This window comes from Varanus komodoensis, unplaced genomic scaffold (assembly GCF_004798865.1).
Source record: "Varanus komodoensis strain SLA01 unplaced genomic scaffold, ASM479886v1 scaffold18_3, whole genome shotgun sequence".
In the NCBI taxonomy this organism is placed as follows: domain Eukaryota; kingdom Metazoa; phylum Chordata; class Lepidosauria; order Squamata; family Varanidae; genus Varanus; species Varanus komodoensis.
The window spans coordinates 1,595,664-1,617,927 of record NW_025335549.1 but is presented as its reverse complement, the minus strand read 5'-3'; the positions used below and the strand labels follow the sequence as shown (position 1 = coordinate 1,617,927).

The following is a 22,264-nucleotide window of genomic DNA, read 5'->3' as shown; positions in this document are numbered from 1 at the left end:
AGCGATCGTGATATTTCACATTCATGTTTGCAAGGAATGAATCTGTCAAGCATCCCTAAATGAGCTTACCCCAGCCTTAAGCCTTCCTAATTTAAGAATCAAATGGTTTCATCATTCCCCAAGGATGGACCCTACAGCTTGGATTTAAGTTGTCTTGGAGAAACTCAGCCTCTATCAGACAGAGTCCAGGTGAGCATTCTAAGGTAGGACAGAGGGTCAGTCCTTCTATGAAGTGGAGGGACTTTCCAGCTTTGGGCTGCAGAGATCAAGGGGCAGTGAATTCCTAGCACAGAAGAGCTGCAAACCACATGCTCCTGAAATCCTTGCTGCCCACTGAGGCTGAGGTGCCTGTCTGGAGTGCCAGCCAACTTTGAGGGCCTGCAAAGCACAGCATCAGGTGCGCAGATTCTCTGGAAAGCCCAGCCCAGCCCAGCCAAGCCAAGCCAAGCCAAGCCAAGCCAAGCCAAGCCATGCATGAAAGAGAGACAGGGCAGTGGAGCAGTAGAGGTTGAATATTATGCAAGACCAGCACATTGAGCATTATTTTATTCACTACTGCTACATGCATATATGTATTTATTCATGTAAATTTTTGCTCTGGCAAAGGGTGTTTTGGGGGACTTCTACCCTGTGCATCAGAACAACTTGCTTGGTTTTGGGTACCAGTGAATTTGGTGAGTGGGTAGAAGGACAATGGCATTTATTGCCCTACTTTAGGCAGCGAGCTAAGTTGGAAAAGCTCTGCAGCACAGAAACAGGCAGGGATGCTAACACTTTGCTGCCTCATTCTCTGTTGGACTACACTGTTACTCACCCAAAGGTTTCTGAGCAGGGCAGTCAAAATATGGCTGCATCGCAGCAACATTAAATGCTCATTATTCAGTGCTAACCTAGCTACTTCTGAAATCATATCCTAGGGTATTAATCTAGTTAAATTACTGCTTATCCTTTTTTTGCTCTAAACCAAAATGTTGGATCGCATGATTTCTGATCTCATCCATTGTTCCCCAAGTCTTAGGGGGAAAAAATTAAAATAATGCAGATGGAAAAGTTTAGAAGACCAAAATACCTGGAAAGAATTCCGAAAGTGCAAAGGTTTCTAAACCTTGTAACCCAAATCTTCCCAGCTGTAAAGTGAAGCAGACATTCCTTTTCAGATTCAATGGTCCTTTTATGGTACCATTGCAAAGTGTTAATGAAGAGTAGAAACTCAAATACATGGATGCTAGCACCCTATTGTTTCCACGGGCCTAGAACACTGTTTGCCATGAATTGCATTCTCTGAAATTTTCCTTTGTTCTTCAGATTTATTTTGTGCAGGTCAAAGATCACCCTACCTGTCCGTATCTGTCACAGATGGCTAAGCGCATCCAACTTACAACTCAGTGTGGAAGTGAGGTAAGGCAAGGAGAGGCTTAGAAAAATGAGCCACCCACCCTCCATTCTCATTCCCTGTTCTTCAAACTCATGCAGTTTGATGCTGGAAGGCTAAAGAATTCAGAGCTAATGGCAGTGGCTGGCTCCAGTATTCTTCTTTCAGCGGTACCAGGTTAGAGCTCTCTCTTCTTTTGTATAGCCTCTCCCGATGGATACATGAAACACGTCAGCAGAGCTCATTATCACCAATAACCCAGCAAGCACATGCAGAACCCCGCTGGCAACCAGCAGGACCAGGTGAAAGCATGCAAAAGATGCCTTCCCCAGCAAGAAGGGCTTCTCTGAGCAGACGGAAAGCAGTCTGCCACCCGAGAAGGTAGGTTGTCATCTTAATTTCTGTGAACCAGAAATCCTCATCTTGCATAGACAAGAGAGCAGATTCTGCCCTTGAAGTGACAAGAATGCCATATTTATTAGGGAGCTGTGGGGAGGGAACGCCAGTGCTTCATTTATTAAAAAAAAAAGCAGAGAACAATACCCTGGACAGAAGTACATGCTCCCCAGTGAGCCAAAGGTCAGAATGGGGGAACCAGGAATGATCAAGTGCTCCAAAATTCTCCCAACTTCACTTCCCTTCACTCAATTATCTCCACTTCAAAGCTCACTTCCACTCATTCCCATCCTCATTTTAGCCTCTCCTTGCTTCCAGTTCTTTGATTAGGTAGAGTGCACAGGTTGAACAAGAAAAATGCATATTTTTCAAGCATGGGTATTTTTCCTCACTTGGCTAAAGTATAAACATTTATTGTTTACCAACTTTTTTTTCCTTAAACCAAAATGTAAACATGGAAATTTGCAAATTTTGGAAAGAACATGCACTCCTATTCACATTTGGGATTGCAAATGGGGCATATTTTAGTGTTTTGTGAACTCAAAGAAAGCTGGACCCCTTCGCCTTTAGCATGTTGTTAACGGGTGGCTTAACAACATGGAAGGGAGGGAGGGAAGAGGGCAGGCAGGTGGGCAAACAGCAAGTTCCCAACTCTCTTTTTGAGCTTCCAATCCTCTCTGGTGCACCCCAGGTAAGACTTCCAAATGCAACTGCTTTCAGACGGAACCTCCAGCAGTTTCCCATATTTTCTCCTCACTTTTCAAATGATTTGTTGCTGTCCATCAGTGCAAGGTGTTGTCTTGTGGAGAACGCTTTAGTGGGCATGCTTAGGATGCAACCTCAGGGCATTTCACATTCTGCAACTGTACATGGTGGCTTCAAATGCTTAGTTTCTCCACGTGGAGTGGATCCCTGATAACCGGAGTATCCAGACAGCATGCATAGCGTGTTGACCTGCCTACATGTATGTTCCCCTCCACAGATGCATAGACCGCAGGGGTCAGGAAAGCACATGAGATGGATGAAGCAGGGAAGCCCCACTTCTTCTTGTTGGTGAGTAATCCCATGCTGGGAATAATGCATGAAAAGTGCAGCTTTCAGTCTAGGGGGTCATCGAAAAACAGAACCCAGGATGCTGTTCTATGCAGGCAATCCTCCATGGCTCTCACAGAATTCTATGGGATAAAGCAAATGATGGCAGCACCATTAGAGACAAGTTTATCCCTATCCCAAAAGAATTCTGAAGTGCTTTCTCCTGTATAGAAATGATCGCTGCCATTTACTCCAATGCTTTTTTATTCCAAAGTGCTACATTTGAGGATTATGCTGGAGTGGAAGCAAAATGTACTTCTACTGACACAGGCCTGGTGGAAGGAACAACATGTTTTGGTTTGCAGAAAGATGCAGTGCACTGTAGAAGTCATCATACCAGACTAGAATTGATAGGGACCCCAGTTCAATGGCTTTGGGACAGTTGCTATTTATCAACCTCAACCTAATGTACATTTCAAGGTTCTTGTGAAGATAAAAAGGAAGAAGGCATGTGCACAGCCTTGGGTACCTTCAAGGAATGGTGGGATACCTATATCTGTATCATCTGTATCTAATCATTTATATATAATCATCTATATATCTATATTTATATCTATAATCCTCTATATTTAATCTATATCTTATCTAATCATCTATATCTATATCTATATTCACACCTTCAATATATAATCCCTCCATAAGTATCCCAACACACTGACTGAACTCAGAAACACAAGAGGTTATAGTGTTTTGTTTTTGTTTTTTTTTTACTCTTGTTGGTCTGTTGCATTGTTGTGATATTTTACCAAGATGATGATGATGATGATGATGATGATGATGATAACATTTCTATGCCGCCCCTTGCCGAAACCTCGGGGCGGCTTACAACATGATAAAATACATTGAAATACAATAGTTTGGTCTTTAGAAACTGCAATAAGAAACAACAGTTTGCTTGATGGTTTCTCCATGCCACCATGGCTTTTCATATTGTTGCCATGGTTGCCACAGTCTTGGTATGCAAGCACCACAGAGTCTTCTGGAAAGAGCAGCCACCGCATCAGCCCCTCCAGCCATCCAGCCTCTATGCGTGGCCCAAGGAGGAAGAGGCAGGGTGCAATGCACTTTGGGACTGAATTTCAGACACAGGGATACATGCTGACGCTGGGAGGCTGTGTGGGGAGGATGGAAACCATGATAAAGCAGAAATCACTTGATTGTGTGTCAGGTAGTTTGTGTAAAAACCACAGTACCTCTGCAGAGCTGCCTGCTGTGTGTTAACGCCCCCATTGTATCAAGAAGCATTTTGCTTATATCTTTATACTGGCCACTAAGTATCTCGGTGCAGCTCGGGAAATATCACTAACTACAAAGCACGGCTCATTCCGTGTTCCATTTCCATAGAAAATGGGTATTATGCTGCACACGGTTTTATCACCACAGAATGTCACGTAATACCTTCTAATACAAAACAAGACTTTAAAGCTCCATATCATAATTCAGTGGAACATCCCTTATCTCTCTTGATAGTGAATCTCGAGTAGCAACTACATGTTATTGTGTTTTAGCGACTGACATTTTGTGTGCACATGCTGATTTTCTCTTCAAGGCATAGACAATTGGCATTTTATAGCCAGGAACACTTAAGCCAACAATGGCTTCTATCAGTGTGAGAAACTGCTAAAATTGCTGATGTGAATGTCATTCTCTACCACCACCCTTCATCTTTCAACATCAATAGCAAGCGCATGACTTCTTAATAAATAAATAAATAAATAAAGCACAAATGAAACAGCTTCTTTCTCCTGCTTTCAATTGTCAAAAAGATTGAAGAACTCAGTCAAAACAAAGATGCATAATGACTTGAGAAGGAACATGGGCAAAAAATTGCTGTATTCCTATGAATGAAGTGAAAGCATCACAGTGCTGCGTCTTTGAAGATATATTGATGAGACATTACTACTGAGTGATATCTACCCAGCCCACCCCAGGGATATGATGTTTGTGATTTGAAAAGGACTGCACAGTGATGTATTGAAAGCAAGCAAGTTGTACTAGAAAAGGCTTCCAAGAATACACCCCCTTCCGTCACAGTCAAAAGCCTGCACACCCAATCACCACTCCATTGTTCTGGCCCACTTCCACGTGGGTGAGAAAAGAGCAAACATGTCACCAAAACAGAAGGCAAACGAGAAAAGCCATTTGCACACCATTTTCACATGTTAATGTAGATGCAGGAGTGCACATTTAGAAATAATAACTATATTTTAAGTGCATTGAGCGAGCCACGCGTGTGTAGTTACAGCACTGGACTGGGGACCCAGGAGATCGAGGTTCTAGTCCCCGCTTGGCCATGAAGCCCTCTGGGTGACTTGGGGGCCAGCCACTCCCTCTCTGTCCAACCTAACTCACAGGGCTGTTGAGGATAACATGGAGCTATGGAAGTCACACAAGAGAAAGAAGGTGGGATATAAATGCAATGTGATAATAAGATACTAAGAATCTAACCCTCATGAGGAAGACTGAACAAATGACCGATGTGCCAGCTCAATCTTCTGTCCATGAATAAACTCAGGATGGGTAATTTCAAGACCTTGCATTTTATTTAGTTAATTATTTTGCATGCCTGCATTTTATTTAGCTAATTATTATTTTTATATTCTGCCTTTTTCCCCTGGCAAAGAACCCAAAGTGGCTTAAATAATTTCCTCACCATGCATCCTGGCAATGGGGTAGGTTAGGCTGAGACTTTGTGTCTGCTCCAAAATTACCCATTGAGATTGACAGCCAAATAAAAACCAGAATTCCAACCATTGCACAACACTTGTTCTTCCTTCATGTGGTTCTTCACTTCTAAACCACTTGGACTGCACAGCTCATTTCAAGTAAAAGACTATCCTCGGACAGTGATTCAAGTGGAGGATTCTCCTTTGTAAAACAAGATAGGTTACCCCCCTATAGAAGCATCCTGACACATACTGACTAGGTTCAGAAAACACAGAGATTCATGCTCGGGGGTTGCATATAGCTTGAACCTGTGCTGCTCTTCAGCTGTTGAACCATTAACTGAATTAATGTTGAACTGTCCATTGAAATGTGACAGCTGTGTTGTCTGAACCCACAGAACACACCAGGGTGAACAACCCACAGTTCACAACATGACATGGATTCTCTTTATGGGCATTCCATGGCTAGTTAAGCTGGCTTTAGGCAATGCAACACTCCATCTTTCAACCACCACCTACAGTTCAACAACTGTAAGTGAAAAGATTTTGGTTCCCCATATCAAGGTCTATCTTTTTTCCTGTGACATTTTAATTCATATAAACTCTCAGTCTATCTCTGTGGGTGAAGTAGTAACTGGACTTTATTGCTGTCTTCAGTTATGAATGATGGATGTTAATTTTATAGGACTGTATCAGATTTTTAGTTAACATTATTTAGATCAGGCAAAATGGCGCCATCCAGATTTTTTGTACTAAAACTTGTTGACTGGCTGCCATGTTGGCTGAGTCTGATGGGAGTTGTAGTCTGAAGCATCCAGAGGGTGCCAAGCTACCTGCTCTTGTTTGAAACTATACACTTCCTGGAGTCTTATGCAATGGTGGATGGAAGAAAGTCACCACCCAAAGCTCAAGAAATGTCACCATACTCCAAATATGGTAGCAGAACAATAGATTTCAATCTGTTTTCAGTTACTACTTGTTCTCACAATGGTTGGGTGGCAATTTTGTATTTTGTTACAGTATCTTTGCTTTGTGTTACATGGATCGTTTTAAATTGTTTTATTGTTGTCTGAGTTATTTTATTGTAAATGCTCTGAAACCTCTGGGCAAAAGGCAGTACAGGCATTTGCAAATAGGTAAATAAATTCAGTAAATAAAATAGGATGTACTTGGTTATTTATAATATGCACCCTCAGTCATATTCAACAAAGGAAAAGCCACATTCACATTAGGTTAGGGGTGCTCAGAAGGCAGTCTGCAATCTAGCAGGAGATTGCAAGAGTTTAAGGGCACAGACCTTTAAAGGCTGTAATGAGAGTTGGACTGCAGGCATAGGACAATCTGGAGCCCTATCTCCAACCTTGGAAAAGCACTCCAAGGCCATAACTGGAGCTTCAAACCTGGGGGGCTGTCTGTCCACCCGCCTCTGGTGCCTGAAGATCTTCCCCAGTCTGCACAATGGGCTGTCACGGGAAGCTGCCCGACTCCTGCTTCTTGCTGGCCCAGCAATCCCTAAGCTTGCCTGCCTCACGCACCATGCCATCTCTGCAGCTTATGGCCTTGCCTTGCCATAACCCACCTCATCCCAGCTTCTGTTTCTCAGGTCTGGGCAACTGGTCAGTGCTGGCTCCAGGTTCTAGAGGACCTGTAGGCAAGGCTCCCTCCCTCAAGGAACCTCTTCATGCTGCTCTCCTCCTCCTCCTCCTCATTGCTACCCCTGGCTTGCTTGCTGATGAGAGGCAGCAAGCAACTGGGCCATGGCATGTACTGCTTCTCTATCTGAGCACCACAGCTTCCTGGTGGAGAGCAGAAGGCCAGCAAGCAAGTAGGCTGCAATGGCGGAGAGGAGGGGCAGTGGGACCCACTGGAACATGAGCTCTTGCAGGTACCTGATCATGCCTACCCTCCACATCAGCCCTTCTCACAGGCTCCCATTTGCCCTTGCCCTCAAGACAGAACCTAGTCTTGGCAAGCCCTGAAGGCCATACGATCTGCCACCCAATATATACAAAGGGCTCTGCTTCAAGTGGCATTATGAACATAGCCAACAAGGTTCTTTGTTTATCGCTATTCTTTTCTCTCCTTCCATGGGAAATAAATTGTGGATTGGCAAATGTGCTGGCACCTCCAGGAATCTTATAAATCAGGCACGGAATAAACAACAACAAAACCACTATTGGTATATGGGAACATTTCCCCTGCTTGGGAGAAGATTGGGAGGCAAATATAGCACATTCAGTATTCAGGGAACATTCCGACACGTCTTCAGCAGTAGATATTTTTAACTCTCCTTCCGTACGTAAAATGTACAAATACACAAAAGGGTATCTTAATTGGCCCGTTTTATGTACCAAGAAATAATGGTCTTAAATGGGTTGAAAAGAATGCCACATTTATCTCTCCAGTGAGGGAAGACATGATGATTCAGAAACTGAGACGCCAGGAGGACTGAGTCACGAGTGGAATATATATTGCTCCTTTTCAATATATTAAGTATTCCATTCCTACTACAGCCCCCTAAAGGCACAAGTAGAAAAAAAAGAGATAGGCAAAATCTAAATGTTTCATTTCTGCTCAGCATAAGTCATCTCCCTCCCTCCTTCCTCCCCACTCGCTTCCTTTTGGTTTCTTTTAATTCGTTTTTCCTGGGACTTCCAAATCACAGGCCTTCCAGATGCTTGTTTTAGCAAATGTTGTAAACTTTCAGCTATCAAAATAACCTTAAATACTTCCCTTCTTGCTCAAAAAGGTGGTCCAGGGCTCACTCTTGCTCGCAAACAGAAAATCAAGGGAGTGTTTTCTGCTATCAAGCTACTTTTTTGTTGGAAAAGTAGGAATACATGAATCACTTAATTTCCAGTAAATTGCATTCCCACATTAACCTGCATTGAAAAAAATCCACATTCACAGGTAAAATTAGAAACCTTTTCTCTGCTCAAAGTACACATTTCTAAGCATATGCTCTCTCTATGAACATATGTTAATATGTGTTCAGAGATTTTTTTCTAGAACATACAAAGTATGGCAGGTAATTATGTTTTGATATGAATATTAAGGCCAAATCAGGTCCATTCATATGAAGGTTTGCAAAGAATTGTTTCCTCAAGCATCTCTGCTTAAAAGTAGGACTCAGTTTCCCGCTGTCAGAAAGTGAAATGCAAAGCTTTGCTTGGTTTATTAATTAATATAAATGTCTCTTCTAGGTGGCCCATGTCCATTTGTCCACTGTTAGATCATCAGCCCTGACAGTGAATGAAAGTAACCGTAGAATTCCACTCCGACACATAAGGAGTACACATGCCTATGCTAGCTGGTACATAAAGATACACAGTTAGAAAAACAACTACGATTAAAAAAATTACATTTCACTGTAGCATGGAAGACTGTGACATTTGTGCCTTGCTCAGGTCATGTGCTGGCGGTGGATGCCATCAAGGCCCAGCTCTTCCTCCGGGTGAGTCTTTATCCTTAAATGGGACATGGAATGGAGAGCTCTCCTTGCATAGGATACCTGCAAAACATAGCCCTGTCTTCTGGCAGCCCTTCAAATGCAGGACAGTCCTCTATTCAGGAGTGCACATGGCCACCCCAGCACTTCCCCTGCCTCTTTAAACCAAGTAATATGGGGTTGGGAAGGCTCCCCTCTCTGAGAGGTCAGAGAGCCACTGGTGGTCTGTGTAAAGCACAGTTGGTTGACTTCATACTAGCCTGTGGCTGTTTTTTGTAAGCTGTCCAGAGACTTTTAATATTGGGCGGCATATAAAAACTTTAAATAAATAAACAAACCTCGAATGCACAGTCCTTTCACACCAACTAGCTTGGGACCAGTTGACCTGAAGGACTGTCTCCCCTGATGTAAACCTGCCCAGACCTTGAGACTGTCCTCAGAGGTCCTTCTCTGGGAGCTCCTACTGGTAGCAATGAAGCAGATGGCTGTACACAAGAGCCCCTTTGGGGGCAGCCCACCATTGTGGAATGAGCTTCCCAGAGAGGCTGACCTGGTACATGCACTATGGGCTTCCCAGTGCCAGGTGAAGCCCTTATTTCCCCAGGAATTTTAGAATTTCCATTTCTATTGTTCTAAATCCTCCATTGTATTTCGAACCTTTGCATCCCTTCTAGGTTTTAATTTGGATTTTATTTCTGTTTTGTACTGCACTTTTAACTTCTATACCTTTATGATCTATTTTAGGCTGCATTTTATGGTTTTAATTGTTTGAACTGCCCAGAGAGCTTTGACTATTGGGTAGTATAGAGCTGTAAAGAAGAAAAGAAGGAGGGGGGTATAGTAAGTGCCTATTCATCCCTTCCTTTGAAGTTTAGATGCTAAAATCACTTGGCTGCTGAGATCATTAAAGAGTTGGGCATCTTAAACCATTGCCATTCTGCTGAAGATCATCCAGAGACCTACCAGGAGATCCTAAATAACTTTTTGGGCACCCCTGGAGTAAACAGTATGCAGTAGAGGAATCACTGGTGTGAACTGTTTATGTCAGATTCTTGCTTCCATGAGAAGGAACCCAGACATGATGCCCGCGTTCTTCTCCCCTTCTCTCTTCTATGCCATCTAACAGCCAAAGTTCTCTGGGGCCTTTACAAGAATTCCTTTACAGAACTAGGTTACAATAAAAACACCATATGCTTTTGCCAGAATATAGAATTTTAAAAAGGTTTAAAGGGTTTAAAACAATTCAGCTGCTGGACACCATTTTGTACAGAATAGATCTGTTAAGAACACAAGGCATAGATACCTTCTCAAGTCATTAGGTAATCTTTGATATCCTGAAATGCCTCAGCCCACAGGGCTGTCTTAACTTGCTACTGAAAGGATGACAGGTGGACCTTAGCACTGTGATCATTCTGCTGTTGGGGGCCACCCCTGAGAAGGCCCTTCTCCTTGCTGCTATCCTCTGAACCTTGGGCTTGGAGGGATGCAGGTAACCAGTGGCAACTGCTATGTGTTCAGACCTTCGGGTGCAACTTACTAGACTGGCTGCAAACTGCAGCTTCTAAAGCATCTTGAAGGGTGGCCCCATATAGAGTGCATTTCCATAATCTACATTATAGATTACCAGAGCATGGATTACTAAAACAAGGCTATCCATATTTCTTAGGCATCTTGCTCAAAATAGACTCAAGGAAACGTAAACAATAACAAAGAATGCTTCTATATTAACTGAAAATGCTGAACAGAAAGCATTCAGCTCTCTTTTCCCTATTTCTGTTTAGATGTGTTTATCCAAGAAAATGAAACAACCTTTAATTTACCCTTCTCCATGAAAACAGAAAATCTCCAACAAAAATATGAGGAGGAGATGCCTAACTATTTGGGAATGTTGATTCTGTGAAACCCAGAAAGTGCTGCTTTTTTTTGCTTTCGAAGGACCATTTCGTCTGTTTGGATTGGTGAGCTTGTGAGTTTAGACTAGCAGAAGCTGGACTTCTAGGCATTCTGCCTGCCAAACAAGGCCTATGGGGCCAGCTTATGAAGAAGAAAACGTACACATGGACAGCATCCCATTTCTATTCATCAGACTCATCACTTCAGCTTCAGAGATATTAGCAGATCGCTGCCCAACCCCCCCATGGAGAAAGATGGGGGGGAGTGGGGAAGCAGGGGAGATGGGAAATTTTCTTTCCTTTCAAGAGACAGGCAAAGCATCATGAAGTGAATAGGGTTCAGATAATCCCCAAGCAATCTTTTGTTACTGACAGTTCTGTGTGCACCGTGATGGTTTGTGGGACTGCTTTGCCCATGGCAAGTCAGGTAGGAGCCTGAAGCACCTGTAAATTAAAATTCAGTGATGCTCCATCAGGTCGCCTAGCACCAGGATGCCTTGCCTTTCTGGCTTTTTCTCATTTCTTCTTTCCTTATGTGCCCATGCAGACATTCACACACGCATGCACACCACACAAAGAGCGTCTTCAAAAAATTGTCTTTCTCCCCAGATCCGGCCATTGAGAGCTCACTCGGACACTTCTGCCAGGTTCAGGCTGTGAAATTATGCGAATGAAGGGGGAGGAGAAAATATGGATCATCTCTTCTCCGACCACCATTTGCAGGCAATATCAAAGCACATCTCATCATCCATCCTGCCCTGAGAGAAAATTCAGTCCCTTGAATTAACTTGAGTTTGATGGAGGAAAAACAAAAAGATTCTGGACTGTGTGCATGATCACAGTGCGGGAAATCAGCCACGGGGCTGATTTCCCCACCGTGCATTCCAGTCACTTGCTTTCCCGGATCGTGTCAACGCCTCCACATTGCCATGGTTCACAAGCCATTTCAGAACCCTACAACAACCCATGGGCTCTGGGTGGCTTGTAGCTATGGCAATAAGCCACCCTAGCTGTGTCTGCATGAGACAGGAAGCCATGCTGCAGAGAGTAATTATGCTAGCTTGCCCCCACGGTACCCAACAAATCTGCAATCATCCAAACTGGGTCAAGGAGAGACAAAGATGGATGGGGAGAGGGAGAGACTCAGTGGATCATCTTGTTATCTTGTCAGTAGACAAGATAGGGTTGGCATCGGCTCCCAGCACTGTGGGAACTGTGCTCAGACCCTCAGCAATCTCCCCCCACCTGTGCTTGTGCTTATCAAGTTGAAGCAGGAGGCAGCTTTATGCACTACTTCTATTGTAAATTTCCCACAAGGCTCTGTGGATTATTAGAATGGTGGACAACTTGATTGCTGCTTCCACCTCTAAGCCTACAAAGGGACAGAGTACTCTTTTCTAGTGGGTCACTCAGAGAAGGGAAGGGAATGAACCAAAACCGAACCAGCGTTGGCTTCTATCCTACCTTCAATCCAAAGCTTGCCAATGGTTTTCAGGAAAGAGGACAACCCCGTCGGTTTATAACTATAGAAGACTACAGTCTGAAGATGCCCACTGCATTGTCCTCTCATCACCCAGCAGCCAAACTCCTCATGCACGAACATGCCCAGCCTTCAAGAGAAGAACAGACCACTTCCAGCCTGGCCCGCCGTGCCATGCATGGGACTGCATCCCATGCAGGGAAGGGAAGGGAGCTCCATGCTTGCACGGAGAAAGGGACTCAACCCCATGCAAGCCCCAGCCAGGTGAGGCTGCTCCTTCATGCACTGAGCACTTCTCCAGGTGAGCTACAAATGGAGTGAGAACCAATGCAAGAGAAACCAGGCATGTGAGAAGCTGGGGGCTGAGCAACTTTGCTCTGGAGGGCAGGGGGTGGGCTCTGTGGGATCCATCACTGGCCAGTGTAAGTCCACTGGTTGGCAGTCCCCCACCTTTCCCACCCCACAGCACAGATCTATGCCTGGTAAGTACATATGGTATTACAACCTTAATGTCCCCCTCCCCAACAAATTGCTACAGCAGTGCCAGCGATTTGTTGGGGGGGGGGGGGGAGAAGCATCAAAACTCAGCCAATTAATATCATTCATTTCCAAACATTTAAATGGCTGCTTTGTATACCTCCAAGCCCAAGGACAGCCATATGCCTCCATAATGCTACTTTCAAAGAACAGAGCTTGCACCTAGAATCGCAACACACGTGCATCACAACAGATGTGGGAGCATGAAAATTAAGAGATGCCTGGTCCTTTTTTAGGCATCCAAGAGAAGCTGCAGTCCTTTCCTAATTGCTGTGCATTCATATTTTAAAGAGACTGGAGAGAACTTGAGCATGTGTGCCTTCCATGTTTGCTATGACATATATGTGTGTTGTTTCCTACTATGTTGCCAGCAGACCAAATCGCCATCATCACCATCATGCGGGGGTGGGGGAGCTGGGTTGGTTTGAACTGTCCTTCTGGGTTCTTAGGATTTAAAGGGTTTGTCGCTGCTCTGATCTAAGAACTTAGTTCCTTGGAAGTGCTGAGCTGTACTTTGCTCCTGCCACGGAAAGCCAAGACACACAGCATCACACTACAGCATGCAACAAACAAGCAGCAGGCAGAGATTCTAATTCTCCATTTGGCAACTTGCTAGCAGGCTTCTTTACCAAGTAAATATTTAGCATGGAGTGAAACCACTTGACAACAATTTACAAGAGTTTTCAAGTGCTGCAGATCACATTTTACCTTAAACGGTTTGACAGAATTGAGTCAACAATTCTGATTGTTCAGCTTCTCGGGAGATGCCAGGACCAAGATCTCACCAATGCTACAGTCCAATTTCAGCCTTCACTTACACAGTTGCGAGTTTCATCAATGCTGGGGAAGAGGCAGGTCTGCAACAAACCACAATTTCAGCACAGCACGCAACTGATTTAATACTGAGCCCAGAATCTACCATCCTCTTTCTCGCCAAACACGCAGGGCAACAAGAACTCTTGCTTCACAGCGATTCCCTAAAGCCCTTTGGATCTGATTTCTCACTGTATGTCAAAGACTGAATTTCAGTAATATCCTCAGTTTAGCCAGCTAAAAGAAAACTCTACAACCATGTTCTGGCTCAACACAGTTGATAAATGTTTACCAGGGCTGAAATACATTAATGTTTTATCCAACAGGGTTCTGTCTGTGATGGCTGAACCACATTTTCATTTGATGCATGAACCAAACCTGTGCCTTGCACTGAAGGGAATATCCATGTAGAAAAATATTGCATGAAGCTGCTATTAACATACTCTAATTTTCAGCTCTAATTTTCAGCCCTAACCTGTATATAATTTTATTTATTTTATTTATTAAAAGCTTTTATATGCCATCCTATTATATAAATATCTCAGGATGGCTTAATAGGCAGACCTCCCATAGAAATGACTGGGCCCTAGAAGTGTTTAACATTAACATGGATTGTATGCTCCGTTTTTGTGTCATTCTTGAATATCACATGAACACTCTAGTCCAATCCACATAGGAACAAGGGTAACACTGCAAAGGCTGTGAGTTGTAGTTTAGTCTGCACATATGCAGACAGCCAATGGGCAATATCACCTTTAATGCCCTCTTTGGAAATCACACGCACACACACAGCTAGCAACAGTCCCCTGGGGTACATGCTACTTTCCAGGATGTGGCAGGAAGTAGGAATCCAGAGCCAAAAGGTTAGCTAGGAAGCTGGAGCCAGAGAACAAGCAGGGACGGGAGCCAAGGAGAGAGCCAGAAGTCAGTGCCATGGGTCAGGCTGAAATACACCTGACAGCTTTTACTCAGCCAAAGCCAGAATCAAGCCAGAAGCCCTTTTATGTTCCTCTCCAGGACAGTGCAATGTGCTAATATTTAACTGCTGGGCCAGCCTTCTCCAATCCAGTGTCCTCTAGAACTTTTGGGCTACCATGACAAGGATCTCTGACAACTGGCCATGCTGGCTGGGCATGATAAGAACTGAAGTCCAAAACTTCCAGGGTGCATCAGAGTGGGGAAGGCTGGTCTAGGCAGGGTTTCATACAGGTAGCTTTGGGGCTGATCATACAAGGGAGACAGGGTCACTTCCTTGTCTCTGTGGCCCTCTCTGCCACTCCCTACAATGGCATTTAGGTATTTGTGTTGTAAGTGCAACCCATCTTAACAGCATGTGGGTCCAATGTGTATTCCTTCATCCCTGAAATGAATAGAAATGGATGCTATGGTTCAAGTGCATGTTGGTTTAGAAGTAAAAATACCGGGAATATTTATCCAGTTGCTTTTTATGCTATCCTGCAAGGAAAGGTGAATCACTGGCAAACTTTTCCTGCATCAGATACCGTCCTTCCATATGGAAAGGCTGCACTTTTAATAAAGCAGCAGCTGCCACTGGCTGAATGATTAATCAATACCAGTAAGCTGACATCTTAAGAACTTGCTGAACTAAAGTGTTTCTTTTCTTACCCATTCTACATTTACAAATAAAGTGTTCAACTATTTGACTAAAGCCTGTCAACTTGACTGCAGAAAAAAAAACATTGGAGTCCTATTTAAATGACATTTACAAAGAATGAGATTTTATCCTAGCCGCTGCTCCTTATTGCTAATAATAACATCAGATTAGTGGATTTAGGCCAGACAAGTAGCAGCAATGTCTTTTTACCCCTGTGAGCCCTTCTTAAAACAACTCCTTCCATCTGTCTGGCCAGGCTCTCTTCTTCATATATGGGCCAATAATTAGCTATTAAATAGAGCTTCGGTGCAGGACAGCTCAACAAAGACTCATTGTTACTAAGACAGCACAAAACAGTGATTAAAACCTATTGCTTCTCCTGCAAGATCAAAATACCTGGGTACATTTTCTGATCCACAAAATAACAACAACAACAATTATACTATTCTGTGGAATCATTTTATGCTGCACTGCCACTATCAGGATTAGATTTTATCATAATCAGACCCCAAAATGAAGTGGGGAAAAAGTAAAATCCAAGCATCCATTTAGATGCACTGATGCTAAAATTATAGGAACTTGTTGTACAAAGGGAATGAATATAGGTAAAAAACAAAGTCTTTACATTGTTTATGCTCCCAATTGCAAAATTGGAATTGGAGTCTTCCGTTATCCATAGTTTGTTTGACCTACAACTTTTAACACCTGTGTACTTCACACCAATGTTCATGAGCCGGGGCGCTGTGATCAGTTCAGTGTGTCACACCTTCTCTGTCCACTCGTGAATAATGAAATCAGTGTCAGCTACTAGGTGGTTGCTTTGGATTTCATGGGTCTGCCATCATCAATCCTACAGTCAACCTTTACACACACACACACACACACAACCTTCCTTTCAATTGTCAGTCACAAGCACAAGCAAAATTCATAAGCAACAGCACTGCAAAAGTTTCAATGAGCACCAAATACTCAGCAATAGGACAATGAAGGATAAAGGATAAAGCAGGTAAAGAAAAAATGAATAAGCAATAGAGATTTTAGAAGATTGAGTGTGATCCTGCCTGACCTGCATGGATTTACACCCTGGTAAAGGCACAGGCACATAAAGTTGCTTAATTATTTATTTATTTATTTATTAAAACATTTCTATGCCGCCCCTTGCCGTAGCCTCGGGGCGGCTCACAACATAATAAAATACACAATAAATTAAAACAATAATTAAAATATATACATTGGAATAAAATAAGCCGCCCTGGCCAAATAAAATTCAATGATATTAACATTTAAAATGCTGCTTAAATAAAAAGGTCTTCGCCTGGCGCCAAAAAACAAATAACGACGGCGCCAGGCGGACCTCTCTGGGGAGCGCATTCCATAACTTAGGCGCCACTGCTGAGAAAGCCCTCCTCCGAGTAACCACCCTCCTAATTTCCTTCACTGAGGGCTCCCGGAGGAGGGCCTCTCCCACTGATCTCAGGGGGCGACTGGGCATATATGGACGTAAGCGCTCCTTCAGGTAACCAGGACCCAAGCCATTTAGGGCTTTATAGGTCATCACCAACACCTTGAATTGGGCCCGGACTTCAATGGGGAGCCAGTGAAGCTGACGAAGAACTGGAGTCATGTGAACATAACGTCCAGTCCCCGTCAGCAGCCTGGCAGCTCTATTTTGAACCAGTTGAAGTATCCGGACCGTCTTCAAGGGTAGCCCCATGTAGAGCGCGTTACAGAAGTCAAGACGGGAAGGAACCAGGGCTGGACGTTAAACAGATCTGCAGATGTGTTGGGTCATCATTCCTCCATTCCTGCACAGGGGCCACGCTGGCAGAGCCTCTGGGAGTTGGTCCCAAATATCTAAAGATCTACCTTCTCCCCACTCTTGCCTGGAAGGATATGAGGGGTCACCAGTGCACAGTGCTAAAGGGCATCCCAAAACTGGCATGACCAACCATCTCCAAGTGCCTTCTAACTTCTGCTGGTAGAAAGCTCGCAAGGAAGATGCCACCTTCAGCACCTCAACAATCACACCCATGGGTGATAACGTGTCACAATAGTGCAATCACATCCGTTCTACGTGCAAGAACGGTCCATTGAACAGAATGGGAACACAAAGTGTTTACAGGACTTCAGTCGGCCATACTATTTCCAGAGGGGACAATCCAGGGCCCCAAATGTGCAAGTGCCCTCGTTCCTCACACCTCCTGGCATTGCCCACGGAAGACGTGCCAACCTTCACCACAGTCCCATTTTGTTTTGGTAACTTAATTTGTTCTTCAGATATTTTTTTCACTAGTGGCCCCCTTCCAAGACACTGAAGGGCACTATGTGCAAACAACCACTGCATTAAGATGATAGCAAAGGATTATTATAATTAAGACTCTGGCTGTTTTAATTAATGGCTCATCTTTAAATGCTAGAAAGAAAGGATGACAGTATAGATGCCAAATCCTCTTAAGCAGGAGTTCTGCAGTACAGTTTCGAATTTATCTAAGTTTCAATGCCTGCCTTCTGCTTTTGCTTTTAGAGTCCCCTTTGCCTTCTCAGCTCTACCACTTTAGGTAATTTAGCTAATAACTGACACTGCTCTCTCTGTGAGTACACATTTATACTACAGATTTCAAGCAGTTTTAAGGGTTGTGGTTTCCTGAAAGCAACCTTGGGGATTGCAGCTTTGTGAAGCTGCTACAAATGGTGTGTAAGAGCTCACTGGTTCTGCGTTCCATGATAGAGAGCAATTAACCTGGGAGCACAGGAAGCTTCCTTAAGCCAGGCCAGACTGGCCTCTTCAGTTAAAATAAGGATCAGGGGACAGGTGATGGGAAGGACGTATCACTGAGAACCAGGAGGGCCACTGCCAACCTGAACAGACAAACCCAGGGTGCCTCCAGGCTTTGCCGAACCCTTGGACAAAATGCCTGCCATGGACTCCTCTCGCAGTTGGCCCAAACTTCCTATCCACTGCTACCCTGGCACATCCATCTGTCTCTCACTCTGGACACACGTGGCAGCAACATAGGGAGGTAAGGACAAATTGAATGACAGCTGCCACTCCATGTCCTTGTTCTTTTCGGTGCTCGGTATATTAGGAGGAGGGAGTTATGAGACATTTGCTTCCATTTGCTTTTGATCAGGATTTACCCAGTTTACACCTTCTGGAATGAGCTCAGACACAAATGTGAGACTCCTACTTTTCGGAGCTTCCAAGGCGATTCATGGCCCCCCATCTCCAAAGATGCGTTCAATAGTGTGCATACATAGGGAAACCAACATTAAAAGGAAGAGTTTTGAAAAGTAAGCACAAATATGCTTTTATCAACAGGAGAAGAATGTTTACATTTCAAAGATGCACACAATTCATACATATGATTGGAAAAATATGCATGAAAATATGCATGGATTTTCACAGAAAGAGGAGAGAGAGAGAGAGAATGAGAATGAACCAGCTCACAATCTGACATAGGCTCAAGATGGAAGATGCTTGACAATGAAATCTGGAGGACTCCTAGAAGCTTGAGTTTTGCTAATTTATACATCCCTAGCTGGGAGGGAACAGGTGAACAGCAGTAGACATTAAGGAGCATAGGAACATAAAAAGCCATGCTTGGTCACCCAAGCCCATTTCGTCTAGCACTCTGTGCATTCATTAGCCAAGCAGCCCACAAGTAGGACATGAGTCTAACAGTACCCTCCTGGTAGGATAAAGGCCTCCTCCACCAGATCCTGGGGTGCCACACAGCCATCAACAAACCTTGATTAGGTTAAGCCATGTGTAACCTTATCCTCCATGGATTTGCCCAATCCCCCTATAAAGCCATCCAAGCCAGGGGCCATCACAGCACCTTGTGTAAGGAGGATCCATATTTTAACTATGCACTGTTAAGAGGAACAGTGGTTGTGCTAGAGGGACGACAGTGATGCCTCAGTGGGTGCCCTTTTCGGCCAACAAACACTGGTGCTACTGAGCTGGATGAACAAGTTATCTGACCTGATATAGGGGAGTCTTTTCCGTTCCTGGTCCAAATCCTCAGAATCCCTGATGTTGTGATGGGTACATAGTTTTGGAACTGCTTTACATTAACATTGAAGGCAGTTACTTTCAGAGAGAGGCTATTAGGGGCGGAGGAGGTCCACTTGTGCTGATTTGGGGAGACATGCCGCTTCCACTCCAGACACACAAGCCTTCTGCTGGTCCCCACTGGTTCAAACTGGCATGCCAGAAACGAGCCGGTTCAGCACACTTGATGCAACCAACTACCTGAAAATGCCACACCCATGTGGGCATCTTGTGCTATTCCCCTTCCTTTTCTGTATTTTAACTAAAGGATTCTCGGGAGAGGTTGCCACCTGGATAGGTCTTCAGTAAATACTGCAGGCACGACAGCAGCTGTGCACCCCAGATAAGATTCTCAGGTCTCAGGAAACAACAGAATTCACACGTCATGCAAATCTCTTTAACTACTGGGCTAGTTTTGTTTTCAGCAAGCAGCCGGCCAAGGCTAACCACATTTAAAAAAAAAATCCGTTGCTTAACGTCAGTGAAAACTCTATTTATGTTTCAAAGCGCCTGGCTTTAACCCAGCGATGGTAGGAATGTGAAATGCATGGCCACATTTGTAGCAGCTAAAGCCCATAATTTGGGTTTTTTTGTGTGATCAAAGACAGCCTGTTTATCTCTCTCTAAAATGGAAAGTGTTTCCTCTAAGCAAAAAGGGAGTGATCTAAGGGCTACTGAACTCAGCCTTCGTACTCCCAGCTTTGCCAACAGGAGCAGCCAGGGCTGATGGGAAATGGATTTCAGACTGGGGAAGGCTGAACTCCCCGAAGACAGGCCACCACAGCAGGGATGGACGATGGGCCCTTTACAAGCCCTGGTGCCGGCGGGAGGGGGACACGTGCAGGCACAAGACTTGATCGAAAGCCACACCTGATCAGTAGGTGGCTGTGTTTCCTCTCCTCTGCTTGAAGGGCTTTGAGAAAACTACCCTCTCTCTGAATGCATCCTCTCTCAAGACCTTCCCAGTCTGAGCCTAGTTTGAAAAGAAAGACAGGACAGAAGGAAAGGCTAGGACTCAAAGCTCCTGATCATCATCAACATCTGGATAGTAGGGCCAAGCAAGGCACACTGGGGACAGTCCTCCATGACATGATGATGGGTACCATATTTCTTTGGAGAAATAATCATTTCTAAATTTGCATCTAGGCACATCAACAAGCATATGCAAATCTTATACTAATTGGTGTCCCCTTCTTGGGAGATTCCCAAGTGGCCAGCCTATCCCACTGCTGGAATTGCAGCAGGCAGTGACCAAGGATAGGAATGTCTCCGTGATAATATTTCATTTCTGGCAAATTCTCCCCCGGAAAGCTTGCCTGGGGTAGCACTGGAATTTCTTTCTTCTTTTCCTTCTTTTGTTATTTTCCCAGGCATTTAAAAATTAAAACTGATTATTTTTTCTTGCTGTAGTTTTAAAATCATATTTATGCATTTAATGCTTTTATCTTGCTTTATTCCTGCTGTTTTATTGTGTGCAGATATTTATACTGAAAGGTGACATAAACATCTTATGTACACACACACACATGCGCACATAAAAATAACACACATCCCCAAATTGTACTTTTTTTCTTTGCCATCTCCTAAGAGGTATGATTATCTCCAGATAGCCACAAACCCCCCTCACCTGCCTGTCACTGAAACTCATTGTATCTTTTTGCTTAATTAGCCACCAGATGAAATACTCATTCTATTTCCATCAACTTAGCGTAATTGCCCAGACTTGCATTTCTATGAAAGGAAAAGTGGGAAAATATAAAATAATGACTGCATACATCTATTTTGATTAATCACAAAAAATATGTCGTTATGGGATTAAAGCAAAGCCATTTTACTCCTGCTGATCATGTTCTGCAATTTTACAATTATTTTATGATCCCGATCAATGTAATTAATGAGAATGACTGTTAATTAGTTACTCTAGCAGGTGGGCTATGAAAATAGCACAGAATAATATGCAGTGGTGGGTTTGTTGGGGTTTCTTTTTCATTTTTTTCTTTTTGGTTTTGCAGAGCCAAAAGCAGCAACACTCAACAGCTACTTCAGTGTTATTTTGCTGGGCAAAATGTTTAATACAAACCGTTTGGAGGGTTAAAAGAAAAATAGTATTATACTTGTATTTTTGTTTTAGAGGAAAATCTCTGCTCTAACTCTCAGAGTCAAACCTTTGATCTGGAAACAAGATCTGTTATTCCAAAGTAATGAAAGCTTCACAAACAACATCTTGTTAATTTAGCCAATCTCAGCTGGCCCTTTCTAGTTTTCCTGGCCCCTCAGGAGAAAGGCTTTTGAAGAGAAAACACCCCTCGGGATCCAACTTGCAACAGACACTAAAAGTGTTAACTGCTTTCTGGTGTTGTGTACCTAATTAGCAACACTGAGAATTTAATAGCAGTTATCAATGTCATGGGGTTGACGTAGTACCCTAAGGGACTGGGGCAGAGACATGGTGAGTGAGATTGTGTGTGTGTGTACAAAGGAAGACAAAGAAGAAAAGCTTCAGAATGAATCCAAGGGTTCACAAATCTAACAACTGGCTTTGCACTCACATCAAGGCCCTAGTCCTTCTATTAAAAGTCTTCCAACAGCTTGCCAGTACCTTCTCTCTCCCCCTTGAATCCATTCTTGCCCACTCTTGACCGCACAAGGTTTTTGATTCCACACAGATAAGGGCATAGGAGAAGAAGTGATGGAGAAGACCAAAGATCCATGTTGTCTGCCGTCCTTTCCTCCCAAAATGGCCAAATACATGCACATTTCCAGATACATCTGGAAAGCCACCAGCAGGACATGGGGGCCTCGGCTCTTTCCTTGTGTTTACAGGAGCATCCGCAGGGCCACAGCTTGCTTGCCGACCAAACCACAACCAAGCAGTAGTCATGCGTCGGTCTCCCAGGGC

The 22,264-nt window shown here is 43.8% G+C and overlaps 1 protein-coding gene across 1 annotated transcript in view; it reads right to left on the bottom strand.

The window, feature by feature from the left end:
- Nucleotides 1–17,343, bottom strand: part of AFF2 (AF4/FMR2 family member 2) — a 334,781-nt gene extending 317,438 nt beyond the window's left edge. The window contains exon 1 of the mRNA XM_044427153.1: nt 17,261–17,343. Within this exon, the coding sequence (XP_044283088.1) occupies nt 17,261–17,343 (83 nt within the window). The remainder of the gene's footprint in view (nt 1–17,260) is intronic.
- Nucleotides 17,344–22,264: the final 4,921 nt, after the last annotated feature.